We start from the raw sequence: 27,025 nt of genomic DNA, 5'->3' as shown, positions 1-27,025 counted from the left end.
GTTTTGCTTGCTATAATATCTGTTCCAAGATGGGTCACTTGCTAATATCTGCATAGAACTTCAGGAGATAATATTAGTACGATGTACTGTATATGAACTTGAGTATATGATATTGCAAAAAATTTGATGTCGGTATGAGACATCGCAGCTATTAGTGTATCATAGCCTATTGCCATAAAGTCCTCTATAGTGCTGGTCCATATGCATATTGTAAGACAATTTACTGCTGAATAAATGGAAAATTTGGCAAAGAGCAGCACTCAGCTGTGAATTGACTCCAAAGCAGTGATGTACCCATGCCATGTAATATAGCTGTCAAAAGAAAGGGTTATCAACCATAAGGTATGACACATAAAAATGTAAATGATTGGGATTGGGGGGGGCGACTTTTCTCCATTGCTGTTTCTGCAATGACCTCATCTCTCTTTCACCCCACTCTTTTACTTTTGCTCTATTTCATTTTCTGTCTCTCTATCTTTCCCTCTCGTATCAAGCACACACTCCCACTGCCTTACTCCAGCACACGCTCCCTCATCCTCGGTCACCCTAACCACCTCATTTCTCCAGCCCTCCCTCCTCTCCAACTCTCACTCTGTGCGTAATTCAATCATCCCAAGGAGATGGATATCCGTCCCCTAGGAGCGCTTACGCTCTCCATTTCCTAAAGCGCTTGATCAGATTAATTGATTGTCCCCCCCATCCTCATCTCTACGCCCCTTCTGCGACTGAGGCCGGTGTGGTGGCGGAGGGTGGGAAGAAATCAGGTTTGCATTGATATTTTTATAAAAATTGCTTTTTCCTTCTGCCCCCAGACAGACCCCGTAAAAGGACAACGGGGAATAGATAAAGTACATGAGCCAGAAGAAGGGGGGCAGTGGGCAACATGGAAAGGAAGGGAGCCTACAGAAACAGACAGGCAGGATTTATGAAAAAAAGGACAAAACGACAACCTGGAGCCTACAGGAGACGCAGAGCTTAGCAGGCGATCAAGGGGCAAGATAAAGCAGATAGGCGATCAATGTAATGAAATAAACAAGGCTGTTTAGGAGGTGTATAGCACATGGGAGGTGAGTATGTGTGCATGCATCTGTGTACCATGATGTTTGGCTGCGAGCCCACAGAGCACAACAGAGGGTAGAGATGGGAGAGTCGAACCAAGCCCCACAGGGAACGCAGGAAGACCTCAACTCATCCATTATAACTGAGAGCCAAGCGGCTGCCATGTCTCCTGATTGCTGAGTCCCAGTGGATCTCCCTCTCTCTCTCTGTCTCTCTCTCTCTCTGTCTCTCTCTCTCTCTGTCTCTCTCGCTCTCTCTCACTCTCTCTCTCTGTCTGTCTCTCTCTCTCTCTCACTCTCTTTTTTGGCACTGGGGATGGCAGTAGATTACGGTGCTGTTCCAGGCCTTTGGCTTCTACGTTATGGCAGGGGCCAAATACACACACAGACATACACACGCTGCTCATGCACAGATACACATGCACACGCGCGCAACACAAACACACAGGAACACAAATACACATAAACAGGGGTAGAAACTCGCTCGTCTCTCTCTTATCTATCTGCCGCACATGTGTAAAGCTTTTACCTGAGCACGCCATTACAGCTGAGGCTTTTACCTCTGGAGAGCCAAATTACCTTTCAGATACAACCTTCCCTTTTTCAACTTGCCCTTGACATTTAGTTCACTTGCATTCCCCTCTGTACATATAGACTCAAACACACACACACACACACACACACATACACGCACACACACACACACACAATACTAAACCACACATACACTAGCATGCAAGCACTCACACAACTTTGTTGCACGTCCCCAGGCTCATAATTAGATCTCACAGATGTTCTACACATTCTACTTCTTCCTATGTTCAACAAATACTGTATGTTTGCAAGAAAGAAAACACACAGCTTTGGAAGGATCATACTGTGCTGACCATGTTCTTTCAAGCTGGAAAGCACTGGTAAAGCACATGGCAATAACAGGTAAGACTCACTTTTCATTTGTTTTATTAAGAAAGCAAGAGACTGGTCCTATCAACAGGGAAATATTCATCCAATAACACCCAGCTCCAGCTCTGTACTTATTGTCATCCATATATATATATATATATATATATATATATATATATACCCCTTCACTAGCACTGAATCCATACACAGGTTGTTTTGAAACCATAAAATATGGTTAGGGCTGCAAAAATAATTGTAAATAATTAAAAATTGATGTTTTCTGTTTCTACAATTAATCATCTAGCCTACTTTATCAAAACCCCATGGCGCAATATTTTTTATATTAATATTGATTTAAACTACTCCCTTAAATGAATTGGTTGGTATAGGCTGGTCCCACTGAGAATCAACACCACACTCAACAGTTATATACCGTATACGCAAGACTGCTCGCACAAGCCAATTCTACACTGCCTGCCCAGCGTGAAATGGTGGGGAGCTTTATTTATTGGCTCTAACAGAAAGCTTCTATCGAGCCAAAGAGACTGAGAATTTTTTTTTTTTTAGGAGTTGGGACCAACTAAAACTAAACCAAGAGTGAATGTTGGCCTTACGTTTCACAAAGAGTAATAAAGAGGATTCTGAAAGTCAAAAACACATTTTGCTTTGTTTCTGCTTGGTGTTTCAATAAGTTGACAAAGTGTTTGTTAACAAACTTCCACAAGAATTTCAAAAGACGATATAGCTGCTGCATGCTAGGGTCTATTCTGTCATCTAGCAGTCATAGCAGTCATCTTCCAATTAACGTGACACAAGTTGAAAATCAATTGGAGGTTTTTTAACCTCAAATGGCTAAAGTGTACTCAGCATGCGTTCAGTACTCTTGCATTATGGGTGCAGGTGCAACAGAGCATCGTTCTGACATTGAATCGGGCCTATTGCGTGTTTTATGGTCACATTGGCTGCTGTTGTGCAGAGGTATACATGTACAGACAGCATCGTTGTAGGAGAGAAGCTGAACTCTGGGGCCAGATTCTCAAAGATGTCTTAGAGCGTACTCACACTGTCCTTCCGCACCGCGACCCGGGCTTTAGGGTACTTGTCCCCCCTCCCTCCCCCCCCGCGCCCCAGCCCCGTTTGTACTCACACTGCCAGGGCCGGCCAATGCTTCTTGCTGTCCATCCGCCATCACGCCGTAACACGTCACAAGCATTGATCGCGTGTGTGTGGCTTTGTTTACAAATCTTTCCATAGACCTACATAGTCCTGTATTTGGTAATTGACTTAAATGGACTTTACTATGAGAGGAGCTGGTATCGGTCGTGTAGGTAAGTCTTTCAAATCACCCTTTTAATAAACTCTGATGTCAGTCACTACGTTGTGGTTGCTTCGGTTAATGTTTTAGGTCTCTTATTATACTACTGCAGAAGTTTGGTGTTGTTTGGAGCAGTGCTAGTGGTTAAAAAAGCTGTCTAAATGCGTTCAACTCACCGCTCGGAGCTAATCCGTGTTAGCCGTATTTGGCTGTAACTGTGTGACTTTTAGCGACTGTCCTGGATTTCTCTGTTAGTTGTTCGTGCACAAAAAAAATTGTCTCGATGGCTTATTTGATGAGTGTATTTGCCTAAAAACAGCCTGGGATGATTAGTCACCATGTCCACAGACTAACTGTGGACTAAGAGCCATGTTATTTGGTCTATTCAAAATCTGAGTAGGAGTTGGGCCAAAGTCAAAGTTGTGAAATCAGCTCCAGAACAGAATACACAAATTCTTAAATACAGACAAACGGATACACAAATAAGAGTACAAACACATACAACAATGCACACACACACACTCGTATGCTTGAGTGCTCAGCCTACAACCAACACACCATTTATGCTTTTTTTCCAAATGACTCTCTCTCTCTTTCTTACTTTTCCCAGACTTTTTATTTGCTAGGGGGCTGAGCTCTCAGACTGGGATTGATCCTGAGCTGCCGCCTTGAACCTGTGCCCCTAGGGCAGCTAAGTGCAAACACACCGCAGCCCCTCTCCACTTACTCCGATCATGGTTGCACTCCACCAACATTTAAACCCACACAACAGATGCACACAGCCCGCCTCTACCTGAACTGCTTTAAACAAACAAATATCTGATAAAGAACGATTTTATAGAAACATTGAGAAAAAAATATCTTGTCCAATAAAAAGACACATCTTCATAAAAAAACATCCAATAGACACAACCCAAAGAACGGCAGTAGGCTTTGAGCAGTAAACTCCTCTTTTGGGGAGGATTTTGGCTAGCATGTGTATAAGTATTGGGGGGAAATCAATAAGCATAACAGCTGCATTGGAGATGACAGCAACAATTTCATACACCACATCCCATTTGCTGAGTGCTTTTTCATGGGCAGAGCACAAAAGAAATCCATTATTTTTTGAAAACACAAAGATTCATTTGAACATTTTCCATAAATAATTCATACAAAGAGAGCTTTTATAGTGTTTCCACCTGAAGACAGACAACTAACTAGTGAATAAGCTCACCTACCCACCAACCATTCCTTCTCTCTTTGAAGTAGGAAAAATGGGAGGAAAGGGGTATAATTTGTTTGATTAATTTACTGTTGCTTGCTATGAATAAATGTCGTTAGGACTGGTTGCTACACGACAGGGAAGTTATGGAATAGCTAGCAGTATAATGATGGCTGAAATAAAGCAACATGGTGATTATAGAATGCATTCATCCCACACACACTGTGCCAGTCAGGAGTCTAATGACTGTGGAGCCTTGCTTATTGAAACACACGCACATACGGTACACACAAATGCATACACGATTAGTCCTACATAGTTTGTGATTGATGGATTCTGTGATTGGTGCTGTGAGACAGGTGGAGCCTTCATGTGAGCTAATCTACACTGCCTCCTACAGGATAACAGTGCACACTGGACCTGTGAATATGTGAGACTGCTATTATCACCTTCAGCCTAGCAGATAATGATGACGGTAAATGGTGCACCAGTCAAGTCTTCAGATTCAACCAACACAACCGCTTGACAGTAAGGGTGGATTCCAAAACAGTAGCTTGTGTACAAGGGCTACTGTATGGGTGTTTTCTGCGAAATATTTTCTTCATGGCCTGATTGATGTATTTTTCTTTGCAATTTGGATAATTAGGCCCCAATAGCTTTGCACTAGTTTTTTGGGTTACTTGAGTATGTACCACTCATCTCCATATAACTTCCCTTAGTAGCATGTGAAAACCACAAGCATTAGTCAAACCTCCTACCTTCCACGCAATGCGGTTGCCTTTAGTGTCATGCTCAAGCGCCATCGGGAATTCCCCGCGTTCGTAGAACTTCCGAAAGGTGGTTGGCTTGGAAGGGCGTTCCCGAAAAGCCCCTGCAGCCGGGGGACCCACCACCTGGACAAACACAAAGGAGAAAAAAGGGAGTGAAGAGAAATAAGCAAAACAGAAAAATAAACCAAATGAGACATACGCCGCAAGTGAGAGTGTTGTTTTATAAAATCAGAATTGACTGTGTTTTCTCCTACAAGAATAGAATCACTCCCACTGCCTCATCTTAAAAGTAATGCAGGGAGACATATGTGGCTGCTCCTCCGTTCCTCTAAGGAAGGCAAAACACAGTAAGTGTGTGTTCATGTGTGCGTGTGTTGGCCCTGTAGCCAGAGGCACTGCCAGAGGCATTGTTAGGATCATCTTTTCTCTGCCTCCATATTGGATGTGCTATTACCGCACCACTGGAAGCCAATGGGACTCCTATCACATCAGCCACAACGTCTGCTGCTATTGTTGCGGGGGCCATTGGTGGATGTAGCCTTAACAGGTGTAAGTTAATGAAACACATTCAAGTAGAAAGTATAGGGAGTGAAGATGTTAAGATTAGAAGAAAAGAATGTGTGATATATAGAGTGCTGCAAGAATGAGTCCTAAAGAGTTAGCATTTTTGCACTTCTCTTCACGATGAGAGATACTACTAAGATGATGTGTTAAAGCATGACAGATAATTAAGGAGCCTCGCAATAACCAATTATCCCAAAATACCTGCAGAGAAACACTCGTACTCCATCAAGGAAGTGGCTGAAACCTTTCACTGAAGACCCTGTGGCAATATTGTTCAAGTGGGAGCCACTCATGTATGCCTATCGGAGGGATATGGATTAATTTGATTGAAAACATTAGAGCTTTGCAAGAGCATGTTACGGTGGACGAACGACAGAATATTGGTGGCAATCGTTTTCCTGTGTTTATGTCCCTTGTGTGCATCTCTCGCCATCTGTGTCACACTGCCACACTGGCAGATGTGTCGCTGTCATTAATCCTCAGATTACCACCCATTGAGAAACCGAATTTTGCCACAGCAGCCCACAGGCAGAGCAGAGCTGTGATGGGGATGCGTTATCTTTGACAGGACTGCCTAAGATTGGTGTGCAACGATTTTAAAAGGGTTTCTATTACAATGATGCGAATCAACAGTTGTTTAGTTTTTTTCATGTTACATCACTCACTAGTGTTGCCCGTTTGTTGCATAATTCCAAAACAAAATATATAGAAGCCTAGAACCAAGTGTAGCTCAGGAAAAAAAATGCCAGCAAGAAATGATGCAACATGGAACGAAGTTTAAGTTACACGGGTGAGGTGGTGTAGCATGGCGCTGTGGCTTGGCTCAAGAGAGACAAGAAGAAAGGAAAGCGATTATGAGGGACTCTGAGCGAGTGTCTCAGAGCACTGACTGCATTTAAACAGCCCTAATGCACCATGGGATTGCAGCGCAGTCATTTCAAATGAATCTGTTTGGAGCATTTGTTTACCATGCCAGGGAATGCTGAATAATATTATGCTGAATTAATAGGCGCAGGTTTGTATACTTGCAGGAGAAAAGACTACCTTAACAAAATGTCTGTGACTAACAATGCATGTAAAACACAAGAAGAGGCACTTTTTTAGCATTGCCTACTGTACTAGCCTAAAAGAAATCCATCACAACAAACGATGTATGCCTGCTATGGTCTTTTAAATCCTGTGTTTTCTTTTGAGTATCACTTTAGTTGGAGTGGTGCATTTAATCATGTACAGTAACAAGACATTGTTACACTTGTGCATTTTTGAAAAGAGAGATTGCTCCCAGTTTTTCAGTCTTTTTAACCAGCTACTCAATAATTACTTGAATTGCTTTAACTTAGCATTGTCATGAATTGTTAAGTGTCAGCTTGCTTCAGCAGAATACTGTTTATGTCTTGTCACATCAAGCATGAAGAATAAGTGAATACCAGAATGCAGTACCCCTTTGTTGTTTTATTCCGACTCATCACGGGCTCAGTTGAACAGGTTAACTGTTCCTCAGTCCGTCAAACTACTATAGGACAGTTTTGTTTCTAAGTAGGCCTCAGTGCACCTGGGTCTAACACTGAATGTAAAAGGGAGCGATTAAATAGTTGGCACTGATGTTTGTAATATGGTTTCGCTGTTTGGTTAGATGTTGTGTCTTGTATATACAGTATATGTGAAAGAGTGAAAGTCTTTCACATATAGAATGAAACAAGACATATTTCTGAAAATATTCAAATAATAAATTGAAATCTAATCCGTTTGTCTTCCCTCTCTCCCCTCTCTCTCCTTCTCTGTATATGCCTTTCCACTGCAGGAGTTGTTTTGCAGCCCTGCCTATGGAAATAGGAAGCTGTAAAGCTTGCGAGATCAGTGCTGCTCCAGCCTGCAGGAGTGACAAAGCCCTCATACCCAGGTAGCTACGACAGCGGTTGAGCCAAGCTGCAAAGGAAGGCTAAAAATAGCTCAGACTGGGCAGCGAGGAGAGAATGAATCCAGACTGCATTGACTGGCTGAGCAGCTTTTTATGGTCAGGAATGATGACGCTGCAGTCACTTCCATGGCTTGTGCTTGTGGCTTAGCTGTTGCAAACTTCACAGCCATTTCCCTGTTTTCTCTCCAATATTCATCACTGGCAGGCATTAACAGCCAGAAAGATACATACACATATGCACAATGGCACATTTTCTTGTGGCTCTGATCACATTTAAGCATACATAGGGGTCCCTTCCTTGCTACTGATGTGGGCTGCCATTCCCAGCAGCTTAAGGAAACTGTAATAGCAATAGCATTGTGAAAAGATTATCACCTGCTGGCTTCCTGATGCCATTCCAATGATGTGCCTGCTCCTCTTTTGCCATTCATGACATTTTGGTCTAAAGCCCCTGCTTGCTGGGAGAGAAAAAAAACACTGAATAACTAACCTACATTTGTCAAACAAAAGCTTGAGTTTGTTTCATCTGCTTTGTAGCCTTCTGAGAAGCCACATGAAGTCATGGACAGGGCATGGCAAGCAGTCGAGAAGCACACGGCTTACATGTTGTGAGCAACAACATCCCTAAATTCTGTCTTGTATGGGTGAGCATGCCTCTGTGTTAACTCAATTTAGACTAGCTATGCTGATGACAACAACCGCTGCTGATTCTGTTGTAGTATTAGCCAGCACGTCACATCATTTTGAGCTCTGCGTGACTCCTAAACCCATTTAAATCATTGCATGATTTTTCAGTGTTCCACTACTCTGCCTGCATTTGTTGATGTGAGTAGCCACAAAGGTTGTGGTTGTGTTGGTATATAAAGTGGTAAGAACGGCTCCCATGCAGCGCAGTAAACCCCTGTGCAATCCAAATTCCACCCCTGTTCTAAAACACTAGCATAAACGTAAACAGTGAAAAAGAAAAGAAAGAAATAAGAAAAAAATGAGTCTATAACATATACCTATACAAGCAGATAACATTCCGCCCCTCAGTGAAGGCCATAAAGCGAGCCTGTGAGGTGACAGACTACAGAACAGAGATAGAGGTGGTGTAAGGCAATAAAGGTAGGAAGTGTCTGTTTTGTGTGCCCCTGGTGCACACATCAGGGAGTCATAACAAGGCAGTACTGGTCAGATGAGCTCCAGGCTGTCATTTCTCTCCTTCGCCTTCACTATGCCTCCAGATCTGTTTCTTTCCTAATACTGTTGTCCACTCCAACTAGATCCACCGTAAAACCTGGCTGCTGGAAGACCCACAGAGGCAATAACATGAAAACATGCACTCATGCACACACAGACTGGCTCACACACCACATGTGCTGAGCTCCCCCATGGGCAAGCACCTGCAGAGGTGATTGAGCACCGGCAGAGCCTCATGCTCCTGTCATTTATAAAGGTGTCACCCTGAGAAACAGAGATGCTCCCTCTAACCTTATTAGTATGGCACTTCCATGGCTCTCCTGCCCAGTTTTGACACGCAGAGTGGGTGGGGTAGTCAAAAGGCACAAGGAAAAAAAACGTGGAAAAATACATTAAAAGAGAGGCTGAGGCAGGATAAAGGTGGAGGTTGAGATAGGCCAGAGACAGACACGTGAAAAAGCTGAAAACGAGAAAAGTGACGAAATCCGGAGCTGGAGAATGGAGGAGGAGGATGTAGGAATAGTGGATATGACAGGGAAAGGGAGAAGGGGAGACAAGAGGTGGGGCTCATCAATTCTGAGGGTGAGTTCAGCGTGGCGGGGCTGCTGCAGCATGTAGGTGATCCATCACTGTGCCTGGGCCTCCAGCTCCAGCACGCTCTCTCATCTCTCCATCTCTCTGCTATACCACCACCCTAAAACACCTCTGAATACCTCTGATCTGGTGACCTGTCTGGTGAAGGGCTGTCAATTAATTGTCAACCCTGCGTTGCCATCACCACTGCCACATTTCCCCAAATGAGGCCATTGTTAATCTCCCTTTTAATTTCTATCCATACCCTTCTGCCTCTTTTCTGTCAGGGCAATAATGCATTTTGTTGCAATACATTTGCGAGGGAACAAGGGCGCCACCGCACATAGGTGCATTGCATCATCTGTTTACTGAGGCAGCAAACGGGGTAGGCACCCTCTTGCTTGCCCTCCCTATTCATTTCACTGCTGTCCTCGATTGAGAGGTTATTGAAATCAAGCTCCGTACAGAAGGCCGCCTTTCCTGAGGGAGCGAGCAGGGTAGGTGAGTCACAGAGGATGGACTAGACAGGCTGAGGCTCTCCTGATAAGGTCAGCTTGCAAATCGCTGCCACAGGGAACAAAATTAGCTCTCTTTATTTACAGGGCATCTCCCGCCGTAGCCTAGCCTGCTGCCTGTCCGCAGACCAAGAGGGATAATTGCTGGGTTAGAGATGTGTGCTTATTCTCTATCTGCATTTAAATTAAGACACAAAACTTTTATTTAAGCTGTAAGGGAATCTCTGCGTATATGGTCAAACAATTATTCAACAGGATATTTTTGCTTGCTTATTATTCCCTCTGCAAGTCAAAACACAGACCGGTGGGAGGCTGATTCCTTTGAGAATACATCTGCAATATTTGTGCAGCACTCCATTAATTTCTCATGACCAAACAGCAAGAAGTGCAATCAGTCTGCAAGGGAGTTTCATTATGTGCAGAAATTAGCCCTGTTGTGAGAGACAAGGTCGGATGAGAACAAATGAGTAAAGAGCTCTCACTGGATGGGAAAAACCACAGACTGATGAAAGGTAACAGAGTCTTTTGTTCAGCGCTCACAGGACCATAGAGGTGTGCTTTACTATTGTCACTGTGTCAGAGGCTTTTGAATCAACTGTACTGCGCGCTCAGGTACAAGGGCAGGGATGTTTGTAATGAAAAATGACGACACTGCTAGGCAAAGACGACACTATACGCCCCGTGTCACTACAAAGACACATGGATAAAACAGGTGACAGCCACCTACTATTGAACTGTGGGCAAGAGGGATAACTTTAAAGAAGAACTTCAAAAAGAAGCTTCGAGCAGAGAAGAGCGCCCTGCTGTTTTCTGTCTCCTCTAGTTTAACCCCATCACTTAAAAGAACAGCATAGGCACAGGGAGACGTTAACAGGGTGTGAAAGAAAGAGTTTGAGGTAGGAGTGTGAGGGGAGGAGAGTAAGTGAAAGAGGCTCTTTGTGAGGGGAAAAAAGAGTGTGCAAGACAGAATGAGGGAGAGAGGGGGAGCGAGAATGCCCTGAGTATTTTCCATCTTCTCTGTGTGGCCCACTTATCAGCCAGGCAGCAGGGCAGCCGTGTGCTTACAGAGCCCTATTGGCTGATTCATATCACCAAACCACAGTTGAGATGATGGCTCAGAGTGAATCAGCATGCACGGCAAAGGCAGAATATAGCAACTCTTACTACTTGTCAAGTGAACGGGAAACCACATGCAGGCTAAAGTTAAAATTTGCACATTGCTTGACTCACATAAGTCAGAACCAAAGCCAAGATGCACTTGCAGTGTGCATCTACACTGATACAAACCATGTAAACACACACGTATAGTACACCATACATGCGCAGGTTGTGTTAAACCCATATCATTGGTCGTGGAGTGTTGTTGCACTGGGCCAGTACACCAGTTTTCATTTCCCCGTATAATATTAATATGCATATACCACCATAAAAAATTGCTGTAACTCTTCCATAAGCAGCAAAATAATATAATAATATAATATTGCTCGCCATATAGACCTCTACAGTCAGGGCTCATTGTGAGTATATTTATAGGAAACCCCTATTAACTGCATACTCTTCTTACAAGCAGTTGTAGTAGCAAAACAACATGGAACACAACAATTTGTACACTAATAATTGTACATTTACAGAATTACTGTGCATCGCCAAACAAATTGTTGCTCTCGATCAGAAACCTTGTACTGTATGTCCAAAACCAATCATTTTTAATACTTTTCATTGGTTAAAACTTTCTAAAAGCCCACACACGGACGTAAAAAATGAGCAATAGCACTGATTCATGAAGAAAAAAAGACGAAAATATGGAGATCGGGGGTTTCTGCCAGACAACGACGATATGTACTCCTGACAGTAGCGTTAATCACTGAAACAGAAAAATACTGTGATGTACCTTGAAACAGCCAGGATCTTAAAAATATAGTGATTACATTGTTCATATCTCTCAGCACTATGTGAATTTATCAACTGATTGACTAATAAATTCAGTTCAGTTGGTCACTTGTTTGAAATTTTACATGTTGATTAGATTTGTTTACCACAATATAATGCGTGTAAATGCTTTAATTTGTGCAATTTCTGTATGTTATTTTTTTTGTATGCATGTATATGACTGTTTATACAGTATACCTGTTTGCCACTTAAGAGAACGAAGCACACTTTTTAGTCCTGGTTGTTAAGAGCGCGGCGCATGCACTGAACCAATGCTTTGTCTTTATAGCTAGACGGTATCAACACACTGCGCTGGGCCATGAAATTAATGAGACACAGAAGGAAAACTATAGCCCTGACCTGCTGCAGTTGCCACTTCTGCTGCTGAGAAAGAAGAATTTAACTGTCCTCCCAATATTATTCACCAAATAAGTAGCATCTTGTCAATAAACATCGTCATAAACGGCATTTAATTTATGGCAGACTGAAAATGACCTCAAAGAATATTAATGTCTCTGAAGTCAACACTCTTTGTTTTAGAGCGGTTATGGGGTGCTGGCCATAGCTCAGAATAGCTGCATGACTCATCCAAAAGCTGAAACCTACAGTTCAGTTTGTTCTGCAGACAAGGAGACAGTCAACAGAGCAGATAAGGAGGCATTCATCGAAATAAACATCCAGACAGGGAGATGCTGGTATGTGTGAGCAGGCTGGAACTAGGTGAGATGATGAGTAGATAGCGAGACAGTGAAGCAGGTGAATGTGGCTGTGACTTAGTGAGGAAGCATCTGGGAGTTGTGGGAAGTTTTGATTTGGCAGCAATAGGCCCACAGGGGGAGGAATAGGAGAAGGATACACCCAGAGCAGCAGCAGGCCATCGATTTCGCCACACAACCACAGACAGACAGCCGCACAGATGAGAGATGAGAGGGCAGGTCAGTATACAGCGTCACATCACACCACCCCACAGCCACGCACACATTCTCTACTGTCACAGGGATCCCGGCACTGACTGATCCCTGAGGAGTGGAGGGAGGCATTGGGAGATAAGCAGACTGCACATGGCAAAGGATACAGGTTCTACCTCTGATAGGGGAATATTGTTTAACAGTGAAGAACATTATCTAGGTGATTAGTATGTATTGCAAAATGAACCCCAGGCCCTTGGTCTTATCACATGCCCGGTGTGACTTTCTATTCCGGGAAATCAGTCTTGCTGCCTGTAAGGTTTGTTTAAAGAGACACCATGCAGAGACCAAAGCCTGGCATGGTCTGGAATTTGACCTTTACATGAATTAAATGGGGAGCACACTGAAGGCTGTTTGGGCAACACACAAAGCCTGCCAAACTGAACTGCACACACACAAACTTTATCTTCTCAATTTCCTTTACTTACTTGAATTGTAATAGAAAAATGCTTCTTCATCCAAAAGTTGTTTACGCCACAGACTAAGAGGGGGAAAGGGACTCCCAGCAGAGGTTGTTACGGGAAACGGTGTGTTATATATGCAACAGAGGTCTGTTATTGAGACCTCCTGTGAGGATAACGCTCTGAATGATAGTCCACCTTTTGGATCGGCCCCAGAGACAAAAAAACAGAGAGGGACAAAAAAGATGCTTTGGAAACTCACAACTTCTCAGACAATCCAAATCTCACACTGTGCTTCCTGGAGCAGCTCTCTCAGACAGAGGTGACACTTTTTGGCTAAGCTACGGGGAAGCACTTACACAAAGACACACATGTGTACAGTCACACAAACAAACAAACAGAGTCAAAGCATGCCCGAGGCACTTTGTGCCAACCGACCCTGGCTGTTATTCAGAGAGCAGATACTACGAAAGTCATACAGATCTACTTCAGTTTTATTAATTCTTGCTTCTATAATCCATTAATTTATTCATCCATCTATCCAATCCCAAACTGCGTCTACACTTCTGGCTCTGCATTGCAGGCTGCCGATTCTCTGACAGTGAAACAGGTGTCTAGGCTATTAGCATGAGTCTTTCTGTGCCACCGCCTCCTCCCACACCTTTGATGATAAGCATAAATCAAGGCTGCGTGAATGAGCATCAGTGAATAAGGTGCTTGCTACAAAAACAGACACAGTGAGTCTTTAGTCTTACCATCAAACACCAATGATTAACCTATAGCTTTGCAAAAAGATCTCGAAACACCACACATCAAAGAAAAGATTGTAGAAGAGTGTATTACTGTTTTTACTGATTTTTGGCAAGAATTAAATATGACCTCCCAAGTTCAGCCTGAGCAGCAAAATACCTTTCATCTTTAATCATAAAATGAACACTCATCTATTTAAGATGTGTGGTACGTCATCCTCTCCCTCCTGAATCATATACGCTCTCCAATATCTTTCCCCTCCACTCACCCTAATTTCCTCTCATAAAAAGGCTGCTTTCTACGACTCTCCTTGGCTTGAATTTTTATGTCTTTTCGTGGCCCATCTCGGAGGAATGTTGTCAAGGTAATGTGATGATGACCCTTCTACTCATCATTAAATCACTCGGTATCAGAGCATCAATTAAATGCCTAAAATGGTAATGAAAAATACGGCCAAGACAATACAGACAACCTTTAAAAAAAAAAGAGGCGGAAAGTTTTCTTTGATCCGTTTCAAAGAAAGCTCTAAATCACAATCTCTTACATTAGCACTCACATCAGCATCCGTGTCACAACCTTATTCAGACAGCCAGACAGACAGTCCAAACAAAGTCAGTTAGATTCGACAACTCTAAAGTGATGGGTGTCAGAGAGACGGATGGGAAGTTGAGCATCTGTCACTGTGCTGAACCATTTGGCTGAAATCAAAGGGAGATGAAGGCCTTCAAAGGACAGGCAAAGCTGCGTCTGAGGACAGACATGCTCTAGTGTGCTCCGCAGATAAGGGCCAAGAGGTTATATTGCTTTTCTTTTGCCTCTCCTTTTGTTCTCCTCCGTCTTAAGGGAGCAGGAGGGAGAGAGAGAAAAAAGTAGAAGCGAAAAAGAGAGGTAGCGAGAGGCAGAGAGAGAGAGTGAGAGAGAGAAAATGAGACATGAACAGGTTGCTTGTCTCCCTCTGCCACAGCATGCCGCATTGGTCAAACACTTGTTAGTGGAATTTGCTTGGTGTTTCCGAATGGCGAGAGTAATGAGCAGAGGTGGCCAGAGCGGAGAGGTGTCAGGCCGTAATGTGGATCATTTCTGACAGCATCAGAGTACTTTTGCCCTCCAGCCCTTTCCTTTCCCTGTCTTCTCCAGCTTGCTGCAGCAGAGCTGTTGCCTCCAGCGTACCTTCGACTGGGAGCACTTTGACTCAGCTGGATGCAAGGCATGAGCTAAATAGCAGAGTAATCCTCAGTGGAATTCTGAAGGGAGCGTACAAACTACTTCAAGTCTCTAAGGGTTTGCAGGTTTACTTTCTTGGCACCGGGTGAAGAACACAGAAGCCCCGGAGCAGCATCTATCAAGTTGGCTGCTGCGTTTTTTTGAATTGCATTCAGTTTGCAATATGGTGGAACTAGTGCATGCTTGCTCTGCTCTCCCATCCCTATATTCCCCCTAATAAGTATTCTTTTGTTTTACAAAATGCTTCGTTTCTGATGTTTATGACAAGGTTAAATTAGCTATGTATCACTAAATGCATGGCGGATTTTCTCATTGTCCTTGAGGGATTACAGACATACAGTACAGTACAGCCCATTTTGGTATCTGCACCGGTCAGCAAAATCAAAAGGTCAGGCCAATGTTATTGCATTGAGGGTGATTTTAAAAGAATTTCAAAGTGTATGTGTGTGTTTGAGGGGGGGGGGGGGGGGCACCATTTGACATTACCGGATTGGAACAACAGTGTTTGTCGGATTCATTGATTTTTCTGTGACTGGTTCTTATTATGTTGATGTAGGCAGTATGTGAGCTGCCACATGTGACCCTGGAGTGCATGTGCCTATACTAAGAAGGGCCGCCTATTCCCCTCTAGCAAGGACAAGTCAGCCTGAGGGATGATAATGATGGAGGATGGGTGAATAATGGGCTAATGTCCTGTCAGTTTAATACACTTATGCGTAGCCTCATTTAGGTTTAGGTTTAGTCGTCCAGAGTATGGACATTAGGGCAGTATGTGTCACGTGTAAGGAACATTCACATACAGACAAAAGCCACAATAATGGGGTACACAACATAATGTAAACACTTGATGAAATCTGACTTAACTTGGAAGTAACTGAATAAAGTCAATACAATAAAAAATAAAAAAACACAGCTACAAAAGGGGTGAGAGCAGCTTGAAAGCCAATTAGCAGTGTTTGTCAGGACAAAAATACAGTCAAATTGTCTCAACAAACTAACCAACACATATATGTAAATATGATATAGAACATAATATTAATACATGATATAATGGGCATACAGAAGTCTCAATGGAATTCAGCCTAGGTTGTAAACATAACATACATGATTCTGATGCTGTTTGCAAACACATTAGAATGTAAAGCAATGAAAAGCCCTTATCCCTATATGACAAATAGGCTGCTAAAATAATACTTTTGCATTCTATAGTTCTATAGGTAAAACAGTCTTGCAAGATATCAGTGAAATTAGGGAAAATACTGTAAGCTTGAAAGTTGTTCTATAAAGTCATCACTTTTCTGACTTACTGTCACCAAGCCTGTAAAAGCTGGATAACACAGCATTAGCTGACAACATATTAAGCAATTCGATTATATGGTAATTCCTAATCATTTACAGAAAACTTGGTGAGTGATGGACGAAAGAAATGTGAGAAATTATGTTTAATATAGCAACATATAATTTACAGTATGTCCTCATTTCATCTGTGCTTTTAATGCGACTGAGACGTGAAAACAAGCCAACTCTGCATTCTCGCTTTTGAGACGAGAAGGACACTGCTCATAGAAGAGGCATGGGTCTGGATGTCCTCTGCACCGCTTATCACATGACAAAGGGCTAATTAACTCTAGAGCGGAAAATAGAGGCCCTGCAAGGAGCAATAAACATTCTCCATAAAAAGCCATCTAATTAGAATGCAAGCTACAAGGGCTTGAAGGAGAACATAACAAACACAGAGGCCAGTGTAATTGTCAACCGAGCTGAGGAAAGCAAACATAATAGTCATAATCAGCCAAGCACTTCCTACAAGGCCATGACAGAATGCTGTGGAAGTACTCCTCTATATCTGACGGACGTTTCCAGGTGTTGTTTTCCTCAACCACGGCAAAGGTCACAGACATTTCATCAGTCACGCACTTCAGATATGCAATCAATTAAAACCTAATCTATCTGATACCTGGTGAGAAGAGCATCAAGCATATCGTCAACTTCTTGTAAGTTATACAAAAATCATCCCAAGTTGGAATGTAGATTTTCAATATGAATTGGGACTGGGCGATATGGCCAAAATCTTCTATCCTGATACAGGTCATGTCATATTTTAAAATGATCACGATGTAGCTTGTTTTCTGGTTATTCAATAAATAGTCGATCGACTTAAGAAAATGGAAACGTATCTGTTCTGTGAGATGAGCGAGTGACGGTCATCCCAGCGCTTCTTATCTTGCCCTGTGGAGCAGTGCCTGCATGTTGACAGGCGCGGGGCAGCCCCACCCCGTAATTTCTGCATCTATTATTGATTTACAGTGTGTGCTCCTAAAAATTTCTGGCTGTGCTCCAAAATTTCTCCTATAATTAAAGGTTGGGGGCCACAGTGCTCCTAGTGAAAAAAGTTAGTCTGGAGCCCTGGTCTATATGAAACAACCACATGGTAAAGCATATCTTTTATACTACTTGAAAAATGAAAAGTACTGAGTATTTTCTCTTTTTATTAAGAAATTTACTGCAAACTGAACAAGCATTAGAGCGTAAAGCATCATCCAAATTATGTAAATATTGCCTTAACGCAGTTTGTCCGCTGGCTTTTCGACATTTCGACATTTTTATATTTTTTGGAGGATATACTGTACATCATCATATCGCCCAGCCCCTCAAAAACACCACACCTGGGTTTATAGTAGATAGCTTTTAAGTTTTTATAACTTGACAGGGCTTTATTCTCCACTGGTCATTTTTAAATCAACAACATTTCATGGATAAAAAGATATCGTTAAATAATACTGAAAATGTGCTTCTCTTTGGGTCAGTCTTTTTCCATTGCTTTTAAAGTAAGGAGCTAGCAGCTAAGGTCAACTAAGTTAAAAGTTACGGGGTAAACTGCAGTATTTCCAAGTCAGCCAATATTCCGTCAACTCAAGGCCTTTAGGCGCCGTGGTTGATCGATAGTAATGGAAACGCCAGGAGGCCTCCAGAGCCCATTGCCAATTTCACCTTTTTTTTTTACCATGACTCAATTCTTTCTCCAATAACCCAGCTGCTTACCGGGATGGACAACATGCTCCTGGTGCTGATAAGACGAGCATGCGGGAGCAGAGGGAAGGATGCAGAAAAATAGTTTTCGTGTGTGTGTGTCTACAAGCACCGCTGGTTTAGAAAACACTTCCATGGGGCAGTTCAAGTGAGGCAGCCAAGCAGACAGGTGAGGAAATCTACAGCAACAGCGGAAACTTGCTCAATTTGCCTTTACTTGCATGCTCCAAACACGACACAGTCACAAAACACCCTACACAGCTTCATGGCCGATTTATGTATCACGCTGGGCACATTATGAGTTCCTATGTCAGGTAAATGTGTTTGGAGCGATGGGGAAGAATGATTCTGAATGCGAGTGAAAATAATAAATAGAAAGATTAATCTCCATAAAGGCTTTCAACGGTTCAATCTTGGCCAACAACTGCCAGCTATCCATATAACTGGCAATGGGTGTCTCTCTATCTCAAACTTGCAGCCTTTTTATCTTTGCTGTGTTCATGCACTGTTTGTTATGATTTCTGTGGATGGAAGAAATTATTTAATCATTTAAAATCAAGCTTTACACATCAGACAATTAGACAAACTTTCAAATCCGGATTAATTTTAAACCAAATCCAATTTGAGACAGCATTTTAACTAGGTTTATATTGCAATTTAAAGTGAGATTAAATTTAATCAGGTTGCACTGAAATTCTCGACTCATTTAAACCCTAATCAAGGATCAATTCTGAACTGTCACTTGTTTAATTTGTTCAGATGGCTTAATTTATTAAGATGACATACCGCAGTTAGAACGCCAAAGGCAAATAGCTGATGTCATGTTTAGAGATGTAGAATCCGCACATTTCTAAACATGACATCTAAAAGGCAAAATGACTACAATAAAATACAAATGAATTCAACATTAAAATGCATCAACAGTGTGTTGAGTTCCCTCTTATTATTAAGTTCTTTTTATTTACTCTTATTATACTGCAAATTTAATTAAGCGCCAGTATTGTGTACAGTAATTGTCTAGTGACCCACTGTTTCTCAGTGTAAAATGTTTTCATCTTCAGAGACCTGCCTGATTGAATGAAGGTTCGGCGGAGAAAGAAAGAGAGAGATAAATACAGAGAGAGAAAGAGAACGACAGAGAGATAAAGACAGAGAGGGGGCATCATAGAAGGCTGAGACATCTGCTCAGGTATATAATGATGATGCTGTAGGGGAGGAAAGGAATGAGATATGGAGGTCACGTTTGCTAGCATGGAGTCTCCATCTGTCCCCTGGGGTTAGTGAGGTGAGCCAGGGATGACGGTACGGCTGGAGGGAAAAGGGGGAAAAGGGGGTTGCAGCATAATTGGAGACGGTGTTTGCCAGCTCAATTTTTATCCCAGAGGTCGAGCAAACAGTAAATGAGGTGTGCATGGCATAAAAGCAGTCTTTCAGCTTAGCAATCTGCAGGCCATCACCACATGAAAGTTGAGGTTGGGTTCAGGTGTAGTTTGTGTCGATTTGCCCTCTCAGATGAACTGTGCAATGCACTGCCTTAAAGAGCATAAGTCCATGTTCTCGCCTGCGTGTTGTGTACTATATGTAGTGGAGGACACGGGAGAGTGTGGAGACATTTAGAGCCTTAGTCCTTTCTTTCATGTCTTTTCATCAAGAGCATTTCCTCGGACAAACGGCTTCATGACACTGGCTTTGAAAATATCCTCAGAGACGGCCTTTGTTAAAGCGCAAAAGCAGTACATAAAAATGTTACAGGATGTGTTAAAGGCAAACATCCAACAAATTACAGACTACAAAAATCAATTACAGGGCATGATGATAATCTAAGGTCACATATTTCACATCTTCAGAGGTCTATGAATCAATTGTACCCTATTTAAGTGACTGATCCCAAGTGAGCTCAATAGTTATTGACCAAATGTTTTTTACTTAGTGTTTAAACGGAGAGATGGAATAAGTTAGCGTGGTTCCACACCTCTGAATCACCACCACATCTTTGTTCAGCGATTCAAATAGGTCTGGTGCTGTGCAATATACGGACGGTTTTCTGTTTTTCAGATAGAATGACTAAGAACTTAATAGCTAGTCACCTAGAAAAATTAATCACATGGCCAAAATGTGACAAGCAAAGATGCTAACAGTACAACTATACAAGGTGTTGACAGTTGAATTAGGGAAATACTCTAATACACTAAGTCTGTGTCAAATGAATATTTTATCTGCGGGACAATTATGTCACTTCCTAGTGATTGATAAGGGCAAAACAAAACATGGTTATCAGGCTAGAAATAAGCCAAATGCACTGCATACTTGTTTTTGGCGATATGACAATATATGTATAATGGGAGATATACAAATCTGTCAAACCGTTAATACAGTGATAGCTATACAATATCTCTTTTTGTACAGGCTTTTTCACATGTCATGGTATGAAAGGCACAGATGTAATCAATAGCACTAATGATGACTGCATTTCATTTAGGTGCCCTGTCAGGGCTCTAATATTGTGTATGCTGGCTCAATTACATGGGTTACTAAGACAAGTTAGATGGAATGGAAAGTGTTATGACAAGTCATTATGAAAGGCGGTGTTGAAGTATGAAGTAGGCCTAGTATTTGAAATATCTTGATTTGACAAGTATCTAACCCGTTGGATTGGCTATGAACATATATTTTCATATGATTACACTATGAAAAGCAATTTTATCCATATCACTGACCCATTCCTCAAAACTCAAAAAAATCTATATCTTCTTTACTTTTCTTTGTCAACTGCATTCATGTCCATTCATGTCACAACACTATGCAGGTGTTTGCGCTCTCTTGTTTTGTTTTTTTGTCACCAAGCTGGAATAAGCCTCTGACACAGAAAATAACAGCTTTGTTCTCCTCTCTGTCTGAAACATGAAGGTGATGACCTCCCACCAGGATGTACTGTGCATCTTTTTTTTCTCTTTAAGTGCTTGGGGATGAATCACGAGAGAAAAAATGGGGAGTTTCAGGGTCCTGTGCTATTGATTCAATTTCTATGACCACAAATACTTTAAAGCATAATAAGCCTATGCTTCAAGTCTCCATACCCTTTCGGGGCTTGAAATGGCCTTGTCGTTACCTACAAATCACAGCTCTCCGCAAAGCCCTCTCTGGAGCGATATGTCAGTCACCACAGGGGAGAAAAAAAAACCAGGAGGCAACAGACACAAGCAAGCCTCTGAAAAATGTAATGGTTTTTGTTGAGGATTTAGCCAGTGGTATGGTAGTGTGGGTGTATCATTCATGTTCCCAACGTAGCAGATCCTTTGGGGAGATGGTGAATATTAAAGGGCTTTGCAGGAGCCTTCCTTGTGAAGGCTCTTGACAGGAGATTTGTTTATGACCTTCAAAGAAGGAGGAAGTCAATGATAGCCCTCTGACTGCCTCTTTTGTATGTTAAGGCAGGCCCTGCCGTAGAAAAAAATAGAGCTGCAGTTTCAATTTCAGGTATTTACTGTTTTGTGTAGCTCTTCCGTATTTATCACAAGCGCCAGATTCCTTTAAGTGCAGGGTGAACATAAAAAGGCAATAGCTGCAAAAACCTTAGAGGATCAGAGAGGGAACCCTAGTTAAATTGTTTCCATAAAAGTACCCAACACTGGACAGTCAACATTTTAGAAGTAGAAAATATATAGAAGTGAAAGCCGGGGGATTGCTGACAGCAAATATTAAACTGACACTTTCCTCAGATTCATTGAATTATCGCTGACCACGGATGCCTCAACTTGAAGTGCTCTCGTTTTACCATGAACCAAATCAAAACTGTCAACAACAACAACAAAAATCTAAATATAATGTATTTTTGCAACTTCCTGAATAAGGAGAGGGCTTTACCATATACAGTACTGTACCTGACAAAAAAACAACAAAGACAATGACAAGTTGCATGTAGGAAATATAGTAGAAAATAAAAATGTCTTATATGCTGTAAGACACCTGTCTTCATTTTCACCCTTAAAGAAAGAGATTTTAATGATGAGCTTGGTTGTTGTCTCTGGAAAAACAATAGGTTGGAGATAATTGCCTGAGAGATCAGGCAAGTGAGAGTAAAAGAATCCCTCAGTCTGTCAATTCAGGCAATATGACTATCTTTGACATGCTTTGTTGCCCACCAGCCACAACTGCATCAGTGTAAAAGTGCCAAATGAGAATGAAAAGCAAGAAGTATATGAGGATTTCAATAACACAGAACAAAGCACAACATAAGTCTCCTCCTCACACGAACTGAAGCAAGATCATCATTCTGATGACAAAACAAGAGAAGAGTAGGCTACAATATCAACAGTAGGAAAGAAGATAATTAACACTAGGCCCATCCCGACAACGATATACATCATGATATAGCCGATTTTTTGTAAAATAATAATATTTTTTTTTTACCTGTAACTTCTAATAATGACTTTAAAGATACAGCAACAAAAGACCCTCCCCAGATACAACTAGTCCAGATTTCTAATAATAATCGTTTTTTTGGCTGCACAAAACCAATCAATACAGTTAATCAATAGAGACTGATGTCCTCTGCTATACAGACCTATTACACTTTACTGATCCATCTTCATTTGTGGTAAATGAGAGGAGAGGAAACCCCGACATGACTGTCTTTGGAAATTAGTCATCTCCTCCGACACAGTTTAACTACACTGGAGGTTCATAATGGGGACGTCACTGCAAGAGAAATAATGACCAGCAAGTGTTTGTCCGAGATAAAGGGCACCAGTACAAAAATAAGTGCACAATAGTTTATATAGAACACAAGAAAAGTTTTAATTGCTCGGAAAACAAATAAGACAACTCTAAGCTTGTAAAAGTATGGTCAAATCATGTTGCATACAACTTCAACTACCCCACAAGTTTGTTAATCTATAAAACATTCCCTTTTTGTGTTAATGCGTTATCTCCAAGATATTGAAAAAGAAAAAAAAGTCATTTGCATTTTTCTTAGCCTATGGTTTCTGAGTTTCATAGTGTCAAATTATTGCATCATAGCTTTGGAATGGGTTCCAAAAAATGCCATTTTAGCCTATAAAAGTTATTGGCTAATTTTAGACTTCTCATATCCCCACCAAGCTCGTCTCACTAAAAGAGTTGAGCCCAGTTCAGACCAACGATTCACAACGAGACGAGTTGAAACTTGCAACTACTTGCAACTACTTGCAACTACTTGCCACGTGCAGGGCTGCAACGTTCTGAAATCTGCCAATTCACACCAGTGAGACGAGGTGAGACAATCTCTATAGCAACGCCTCTTTGTACTTCCGTTCTAACCTCCGACTTTTCCGTCTTTTTCCGTAGCTGGATATAATTATCATTAAAATGGCTCTTCTAACAACTAATACTGATCAATATAACACCAAATCTCTACAATAACACGATATAGCATCCCTACACATAAAACTGTCTTGATGGCTCCAACCTAACTCCAACTTGGCTCCAACCTAACTCCAACTTAACTCCAACCTAAGGCCAGATTAGTTGTCAAGTTGCTAAACATTTATCCTGGGGGAATTGTCCCCAGACCACAAATCAGGGTTGGCTTGCAGAGGGCAAATATTAAACCCCCCCAATATTAAATTAGTGATTACGGCCCTGGTCTGTTCACTCACTCTTGCTGAAGAAGGTAAGGTAATAATATGGTTTATGGTTTAATTTGCTGTATTAAAGTTTTTCTCCATTGTATACACACACAGACTAAAACGATCTGAAAAGTATGATACTATGATGATATTATTATGATTTGAAAATTTGAATCAAAAACAAGATTCCACTGTTTTCACTTCTTAAAGATGTCATTTGTCACGTTAACCCAACTTATATTGTGGTGTCACACTAATGGCAGCATGTGGGACTAAAGACCATAGATATAAAACACAGAGCCCATTTATATGACGCTATATGAGCCAGGCTGTCATGTAACCTACCACACAAAGCACCGTTATAGCACACTAATAATAAGCGACTCTTGTCTGAGATGTTTCAAACAACAGACACACAACATATCAAGAGAGAACTCTGTTAATTCAAGTTTAAAAATAATGCGGAAGGGTGTGATAAACTGAGTTTGGAATTAATTAGCGTTATATGCAATCCAAAATATCACATCATGTTTGACAAGTTAGGCTATGACATGTGCCATACGTTAGCTAAATTGGCTATCGCGTTAGCTGTTTCGGTCCAACTTAAAACACCGCTAAAGCTAACGTTGACAGCGTCAAATGTCTCCACTCACCACAGAGTTCTTCATTGTGGCCTTCACAGTGAAGCCTCGAGTCTTTAGCTCCATCCCTGTGGAAATGAGGCGAATCCAAACAGGAAAATGTTTATCACTGTTGCAAACTAACGTTAATATCTACGTTAATACTTGTGTGGCTCTCAAAACGTGACGCCCGTTGTGTTTTTTTGTAGTGGTTGCTAGGCAACTTCAGAGACGCTTTGGTCTGGTGGTTGCTGCGGAGACGTTTGTTTCTTGTTACCATAGAAATTCCAGGGCACTGCTGAAAAACATGCAGAGCAAAGCGACGTGGTTTATCCATGGTAGATTCACAATTAGCGTGACATGGATTGTATTTTCTTCGCTCTTGTTATAAAAAGTAGCCATATATCAAATTATTATTAAGATGGATATAATAAAGGGGCGGCAGTAGCCACAAGTCCCTGTGTGGACCATGTATGGAGCGTGGACTGGTGGCTGGAGAGGTGCCAGTTCATCTCCTGGGCACTGTCGGGGTTCTGTTGAGCAAGGCACCGAACCCCCAACTGCTCGGGGCGCTGGTCACTGGCAGCCCCCTCGCTCTAACATCTCTCCTTAATTGCATGTATAGGTCCTGTTTGTGCATGTGTGTGTATTTCGGGCCTGTGTGTGTAACATGTTTAATATTAAGAGTGAAAAAAATCAATTTCCCTGTGCGGGATAAATAAAGTAATATTCTTATTCTTCTTCTAAAGAAAGATTACTTTTATTTCATGACTTTGATTATTTCATTAGTGTTTTGGTTTTGCAGGGAATTTTTGTCATTGTCATTTTTTTTCTGAGGGGGATGACATACTTATGATGATTTATCATATCTTAACTTGCCACCTAATCTTTTAGTTATCGTGTGTTAAGATGAGTTTCATAGATTTATAGCCTAGTTTCTTTGTTTGTAAAGGTGTACCGGTATAATGAAGGTCTGACATCAGGCCAAACAAATTGTTCTGCACTTTACACTTGTTCAATAATAGTAATGTGTCAAGTTTGTGCTCTCCTAACTAGTACCATGAGGCTATTTTAACTAATTGGCTACAAACTGCAAAAAGATGACCTCACCTCACACAGAATGGCCTGTCTGTTTGTGTACTCCTGCGGCAGCTTCAGGGCCACGCAGAGGATCGATCACACCCTCAGCTCATCATTATACTCATGCAGAGGATCCTCATCCAGAAGTAAATACTTAATGATGCTCTTTGTCTGGCAGGTAGACCAAGGCCTTGACTCTCAATAGGCTGGTTAGAGAGCAGCCTGAGCTCTGAATCATTCCAATTTAGGGATGTGGCACTTTTAATCTTCCAATATCGTTTTTTGCCTCTGGAGACTTTCCTCGGTGAACTGGTGCAACTGTTATTAATCTTCAGTGCACAGGCAATTTCTCTAAAAGCCCCTATTTGTTTTTTATGGCTCCATTGAGAGAGGAGGGTATAGCAGGGAGGGAGACTGTAAACAAGGTATGCAGGGAAGGCAAGTTATGTCCCTGTCAGCATTCAATGCTAGTATCTCTCTCTCTCTCTCTCTCTCTCTCTCTCTCTCTCTCTCTCTCTCTCTCTCTCTCTCTCCCCTCAGGAGGATTAAAAAGAGGAAGAGGGGAGTTTTCAGAAAGCAAACTGAGCAAACTGGAGCGTCAGCATGAATTCAGCCAGACTGAGAAATGATTGTTCAAACAGCACGGCACTATCTCACTCCTGTGTGTGTGCGGTGAGGAGATGAGCTGGCCTTTGTAAATTGTAGAAACCGGCATTGCAGAAATGATGCGTGGATTTCAAAATACACCATTCGTTTTTGCCACTCTCTTGAGTTCTGTGTGTTCACGTGTAATATGAAGCTCTATCATGCTACCAGTGTCAGTCACCACACTGGTAAAGTTAATATCTCTGTTTCCTACAGCCACTTACAGACACACGAGCAGTGTCCAGATTGACTTACACCGTGAAGATAAATTTGCATTTTCCACCACCTAATGATGTATCGTGGATAATCAGGTGGTTCTGCAGGTAGGGATAAAATGAGGGTGAAAAAATATGAGCATCGAGAAGCAGACGCGATACATCATACTTTGATGAATATGTGCTGTTTTTCTGAATCTGCACTGTGCCTTCATCAACATGGTGTCCCTGGTTTGATCTCCAGCTCGTTTGCTGGGCCACCTTCAGGCTTGGAAACCATTGTCCACTGCAAGGAAAAACAGCAATTATGATATCGTTAAAGCAGAAACCCGTACCTACAAAGCAGAGGACCCAGAGGGCACCAGCAGAAGATTCTCAGCAGGAAAAGGATAGCGGAGACTTTCCTATATAGTCAGTTGCCCCGTAATTACCATGAAACAGGACAAACAGCCATTAGACTTGGCCATTAGGCTGGAAGCAGAGCGGCCGGGGGCTTGTTGGGTTTAACAGTTCGTCAAGTTGTGAAAGTCGCGCAAAGTGTACAAGGTCTGTGAC

General features: G+C 41.9%; 1 protein-coding gene across 1 annotated transcript in view; it reads right to left on the bottom strand.

Moving 5' to 3' along the window:
- Positions 1-24,617, bottom strand: part of pacrg (PARK2 co-regulated) — a gene marked incomplete at both ends in the record, with an annotated part of 134,527 nt that extends 109,910 nt beyond the window's left edge. The window contains 2 exons of the mRNA XM_083924576.1: positions 5,239-5,373; positions 24,564-24,617. Coding sequence (XP_083780702.1) covers positions 5,239-5,373; positions 24,564-24,617 — 189 coding nt within the window. The remainder of the gene's footprint in view (positions 1-5,238; positions 5,374-24,563) is intronic.
- Positions 24,618-27,025: the final 2,408 nt, after the last annotated feature.

The sequence above is a fragment of the Echiichthys vipera genome (genome assembly GCF_963691815.1).
Source record: "Echiichthys vipera genome assembly, chromosome: 12".
NCBI lineage: Eukaryota > Metazoa > Chordata > Actinopteri > Perciformes > Trachinidae > Echiichthys > Echiichthys vipera.
The sequence above is the reverse complement of the archived record's forward strand: the minus strand, read 5'-3'. Positions and strand labels throughout refer to the sequence as shown.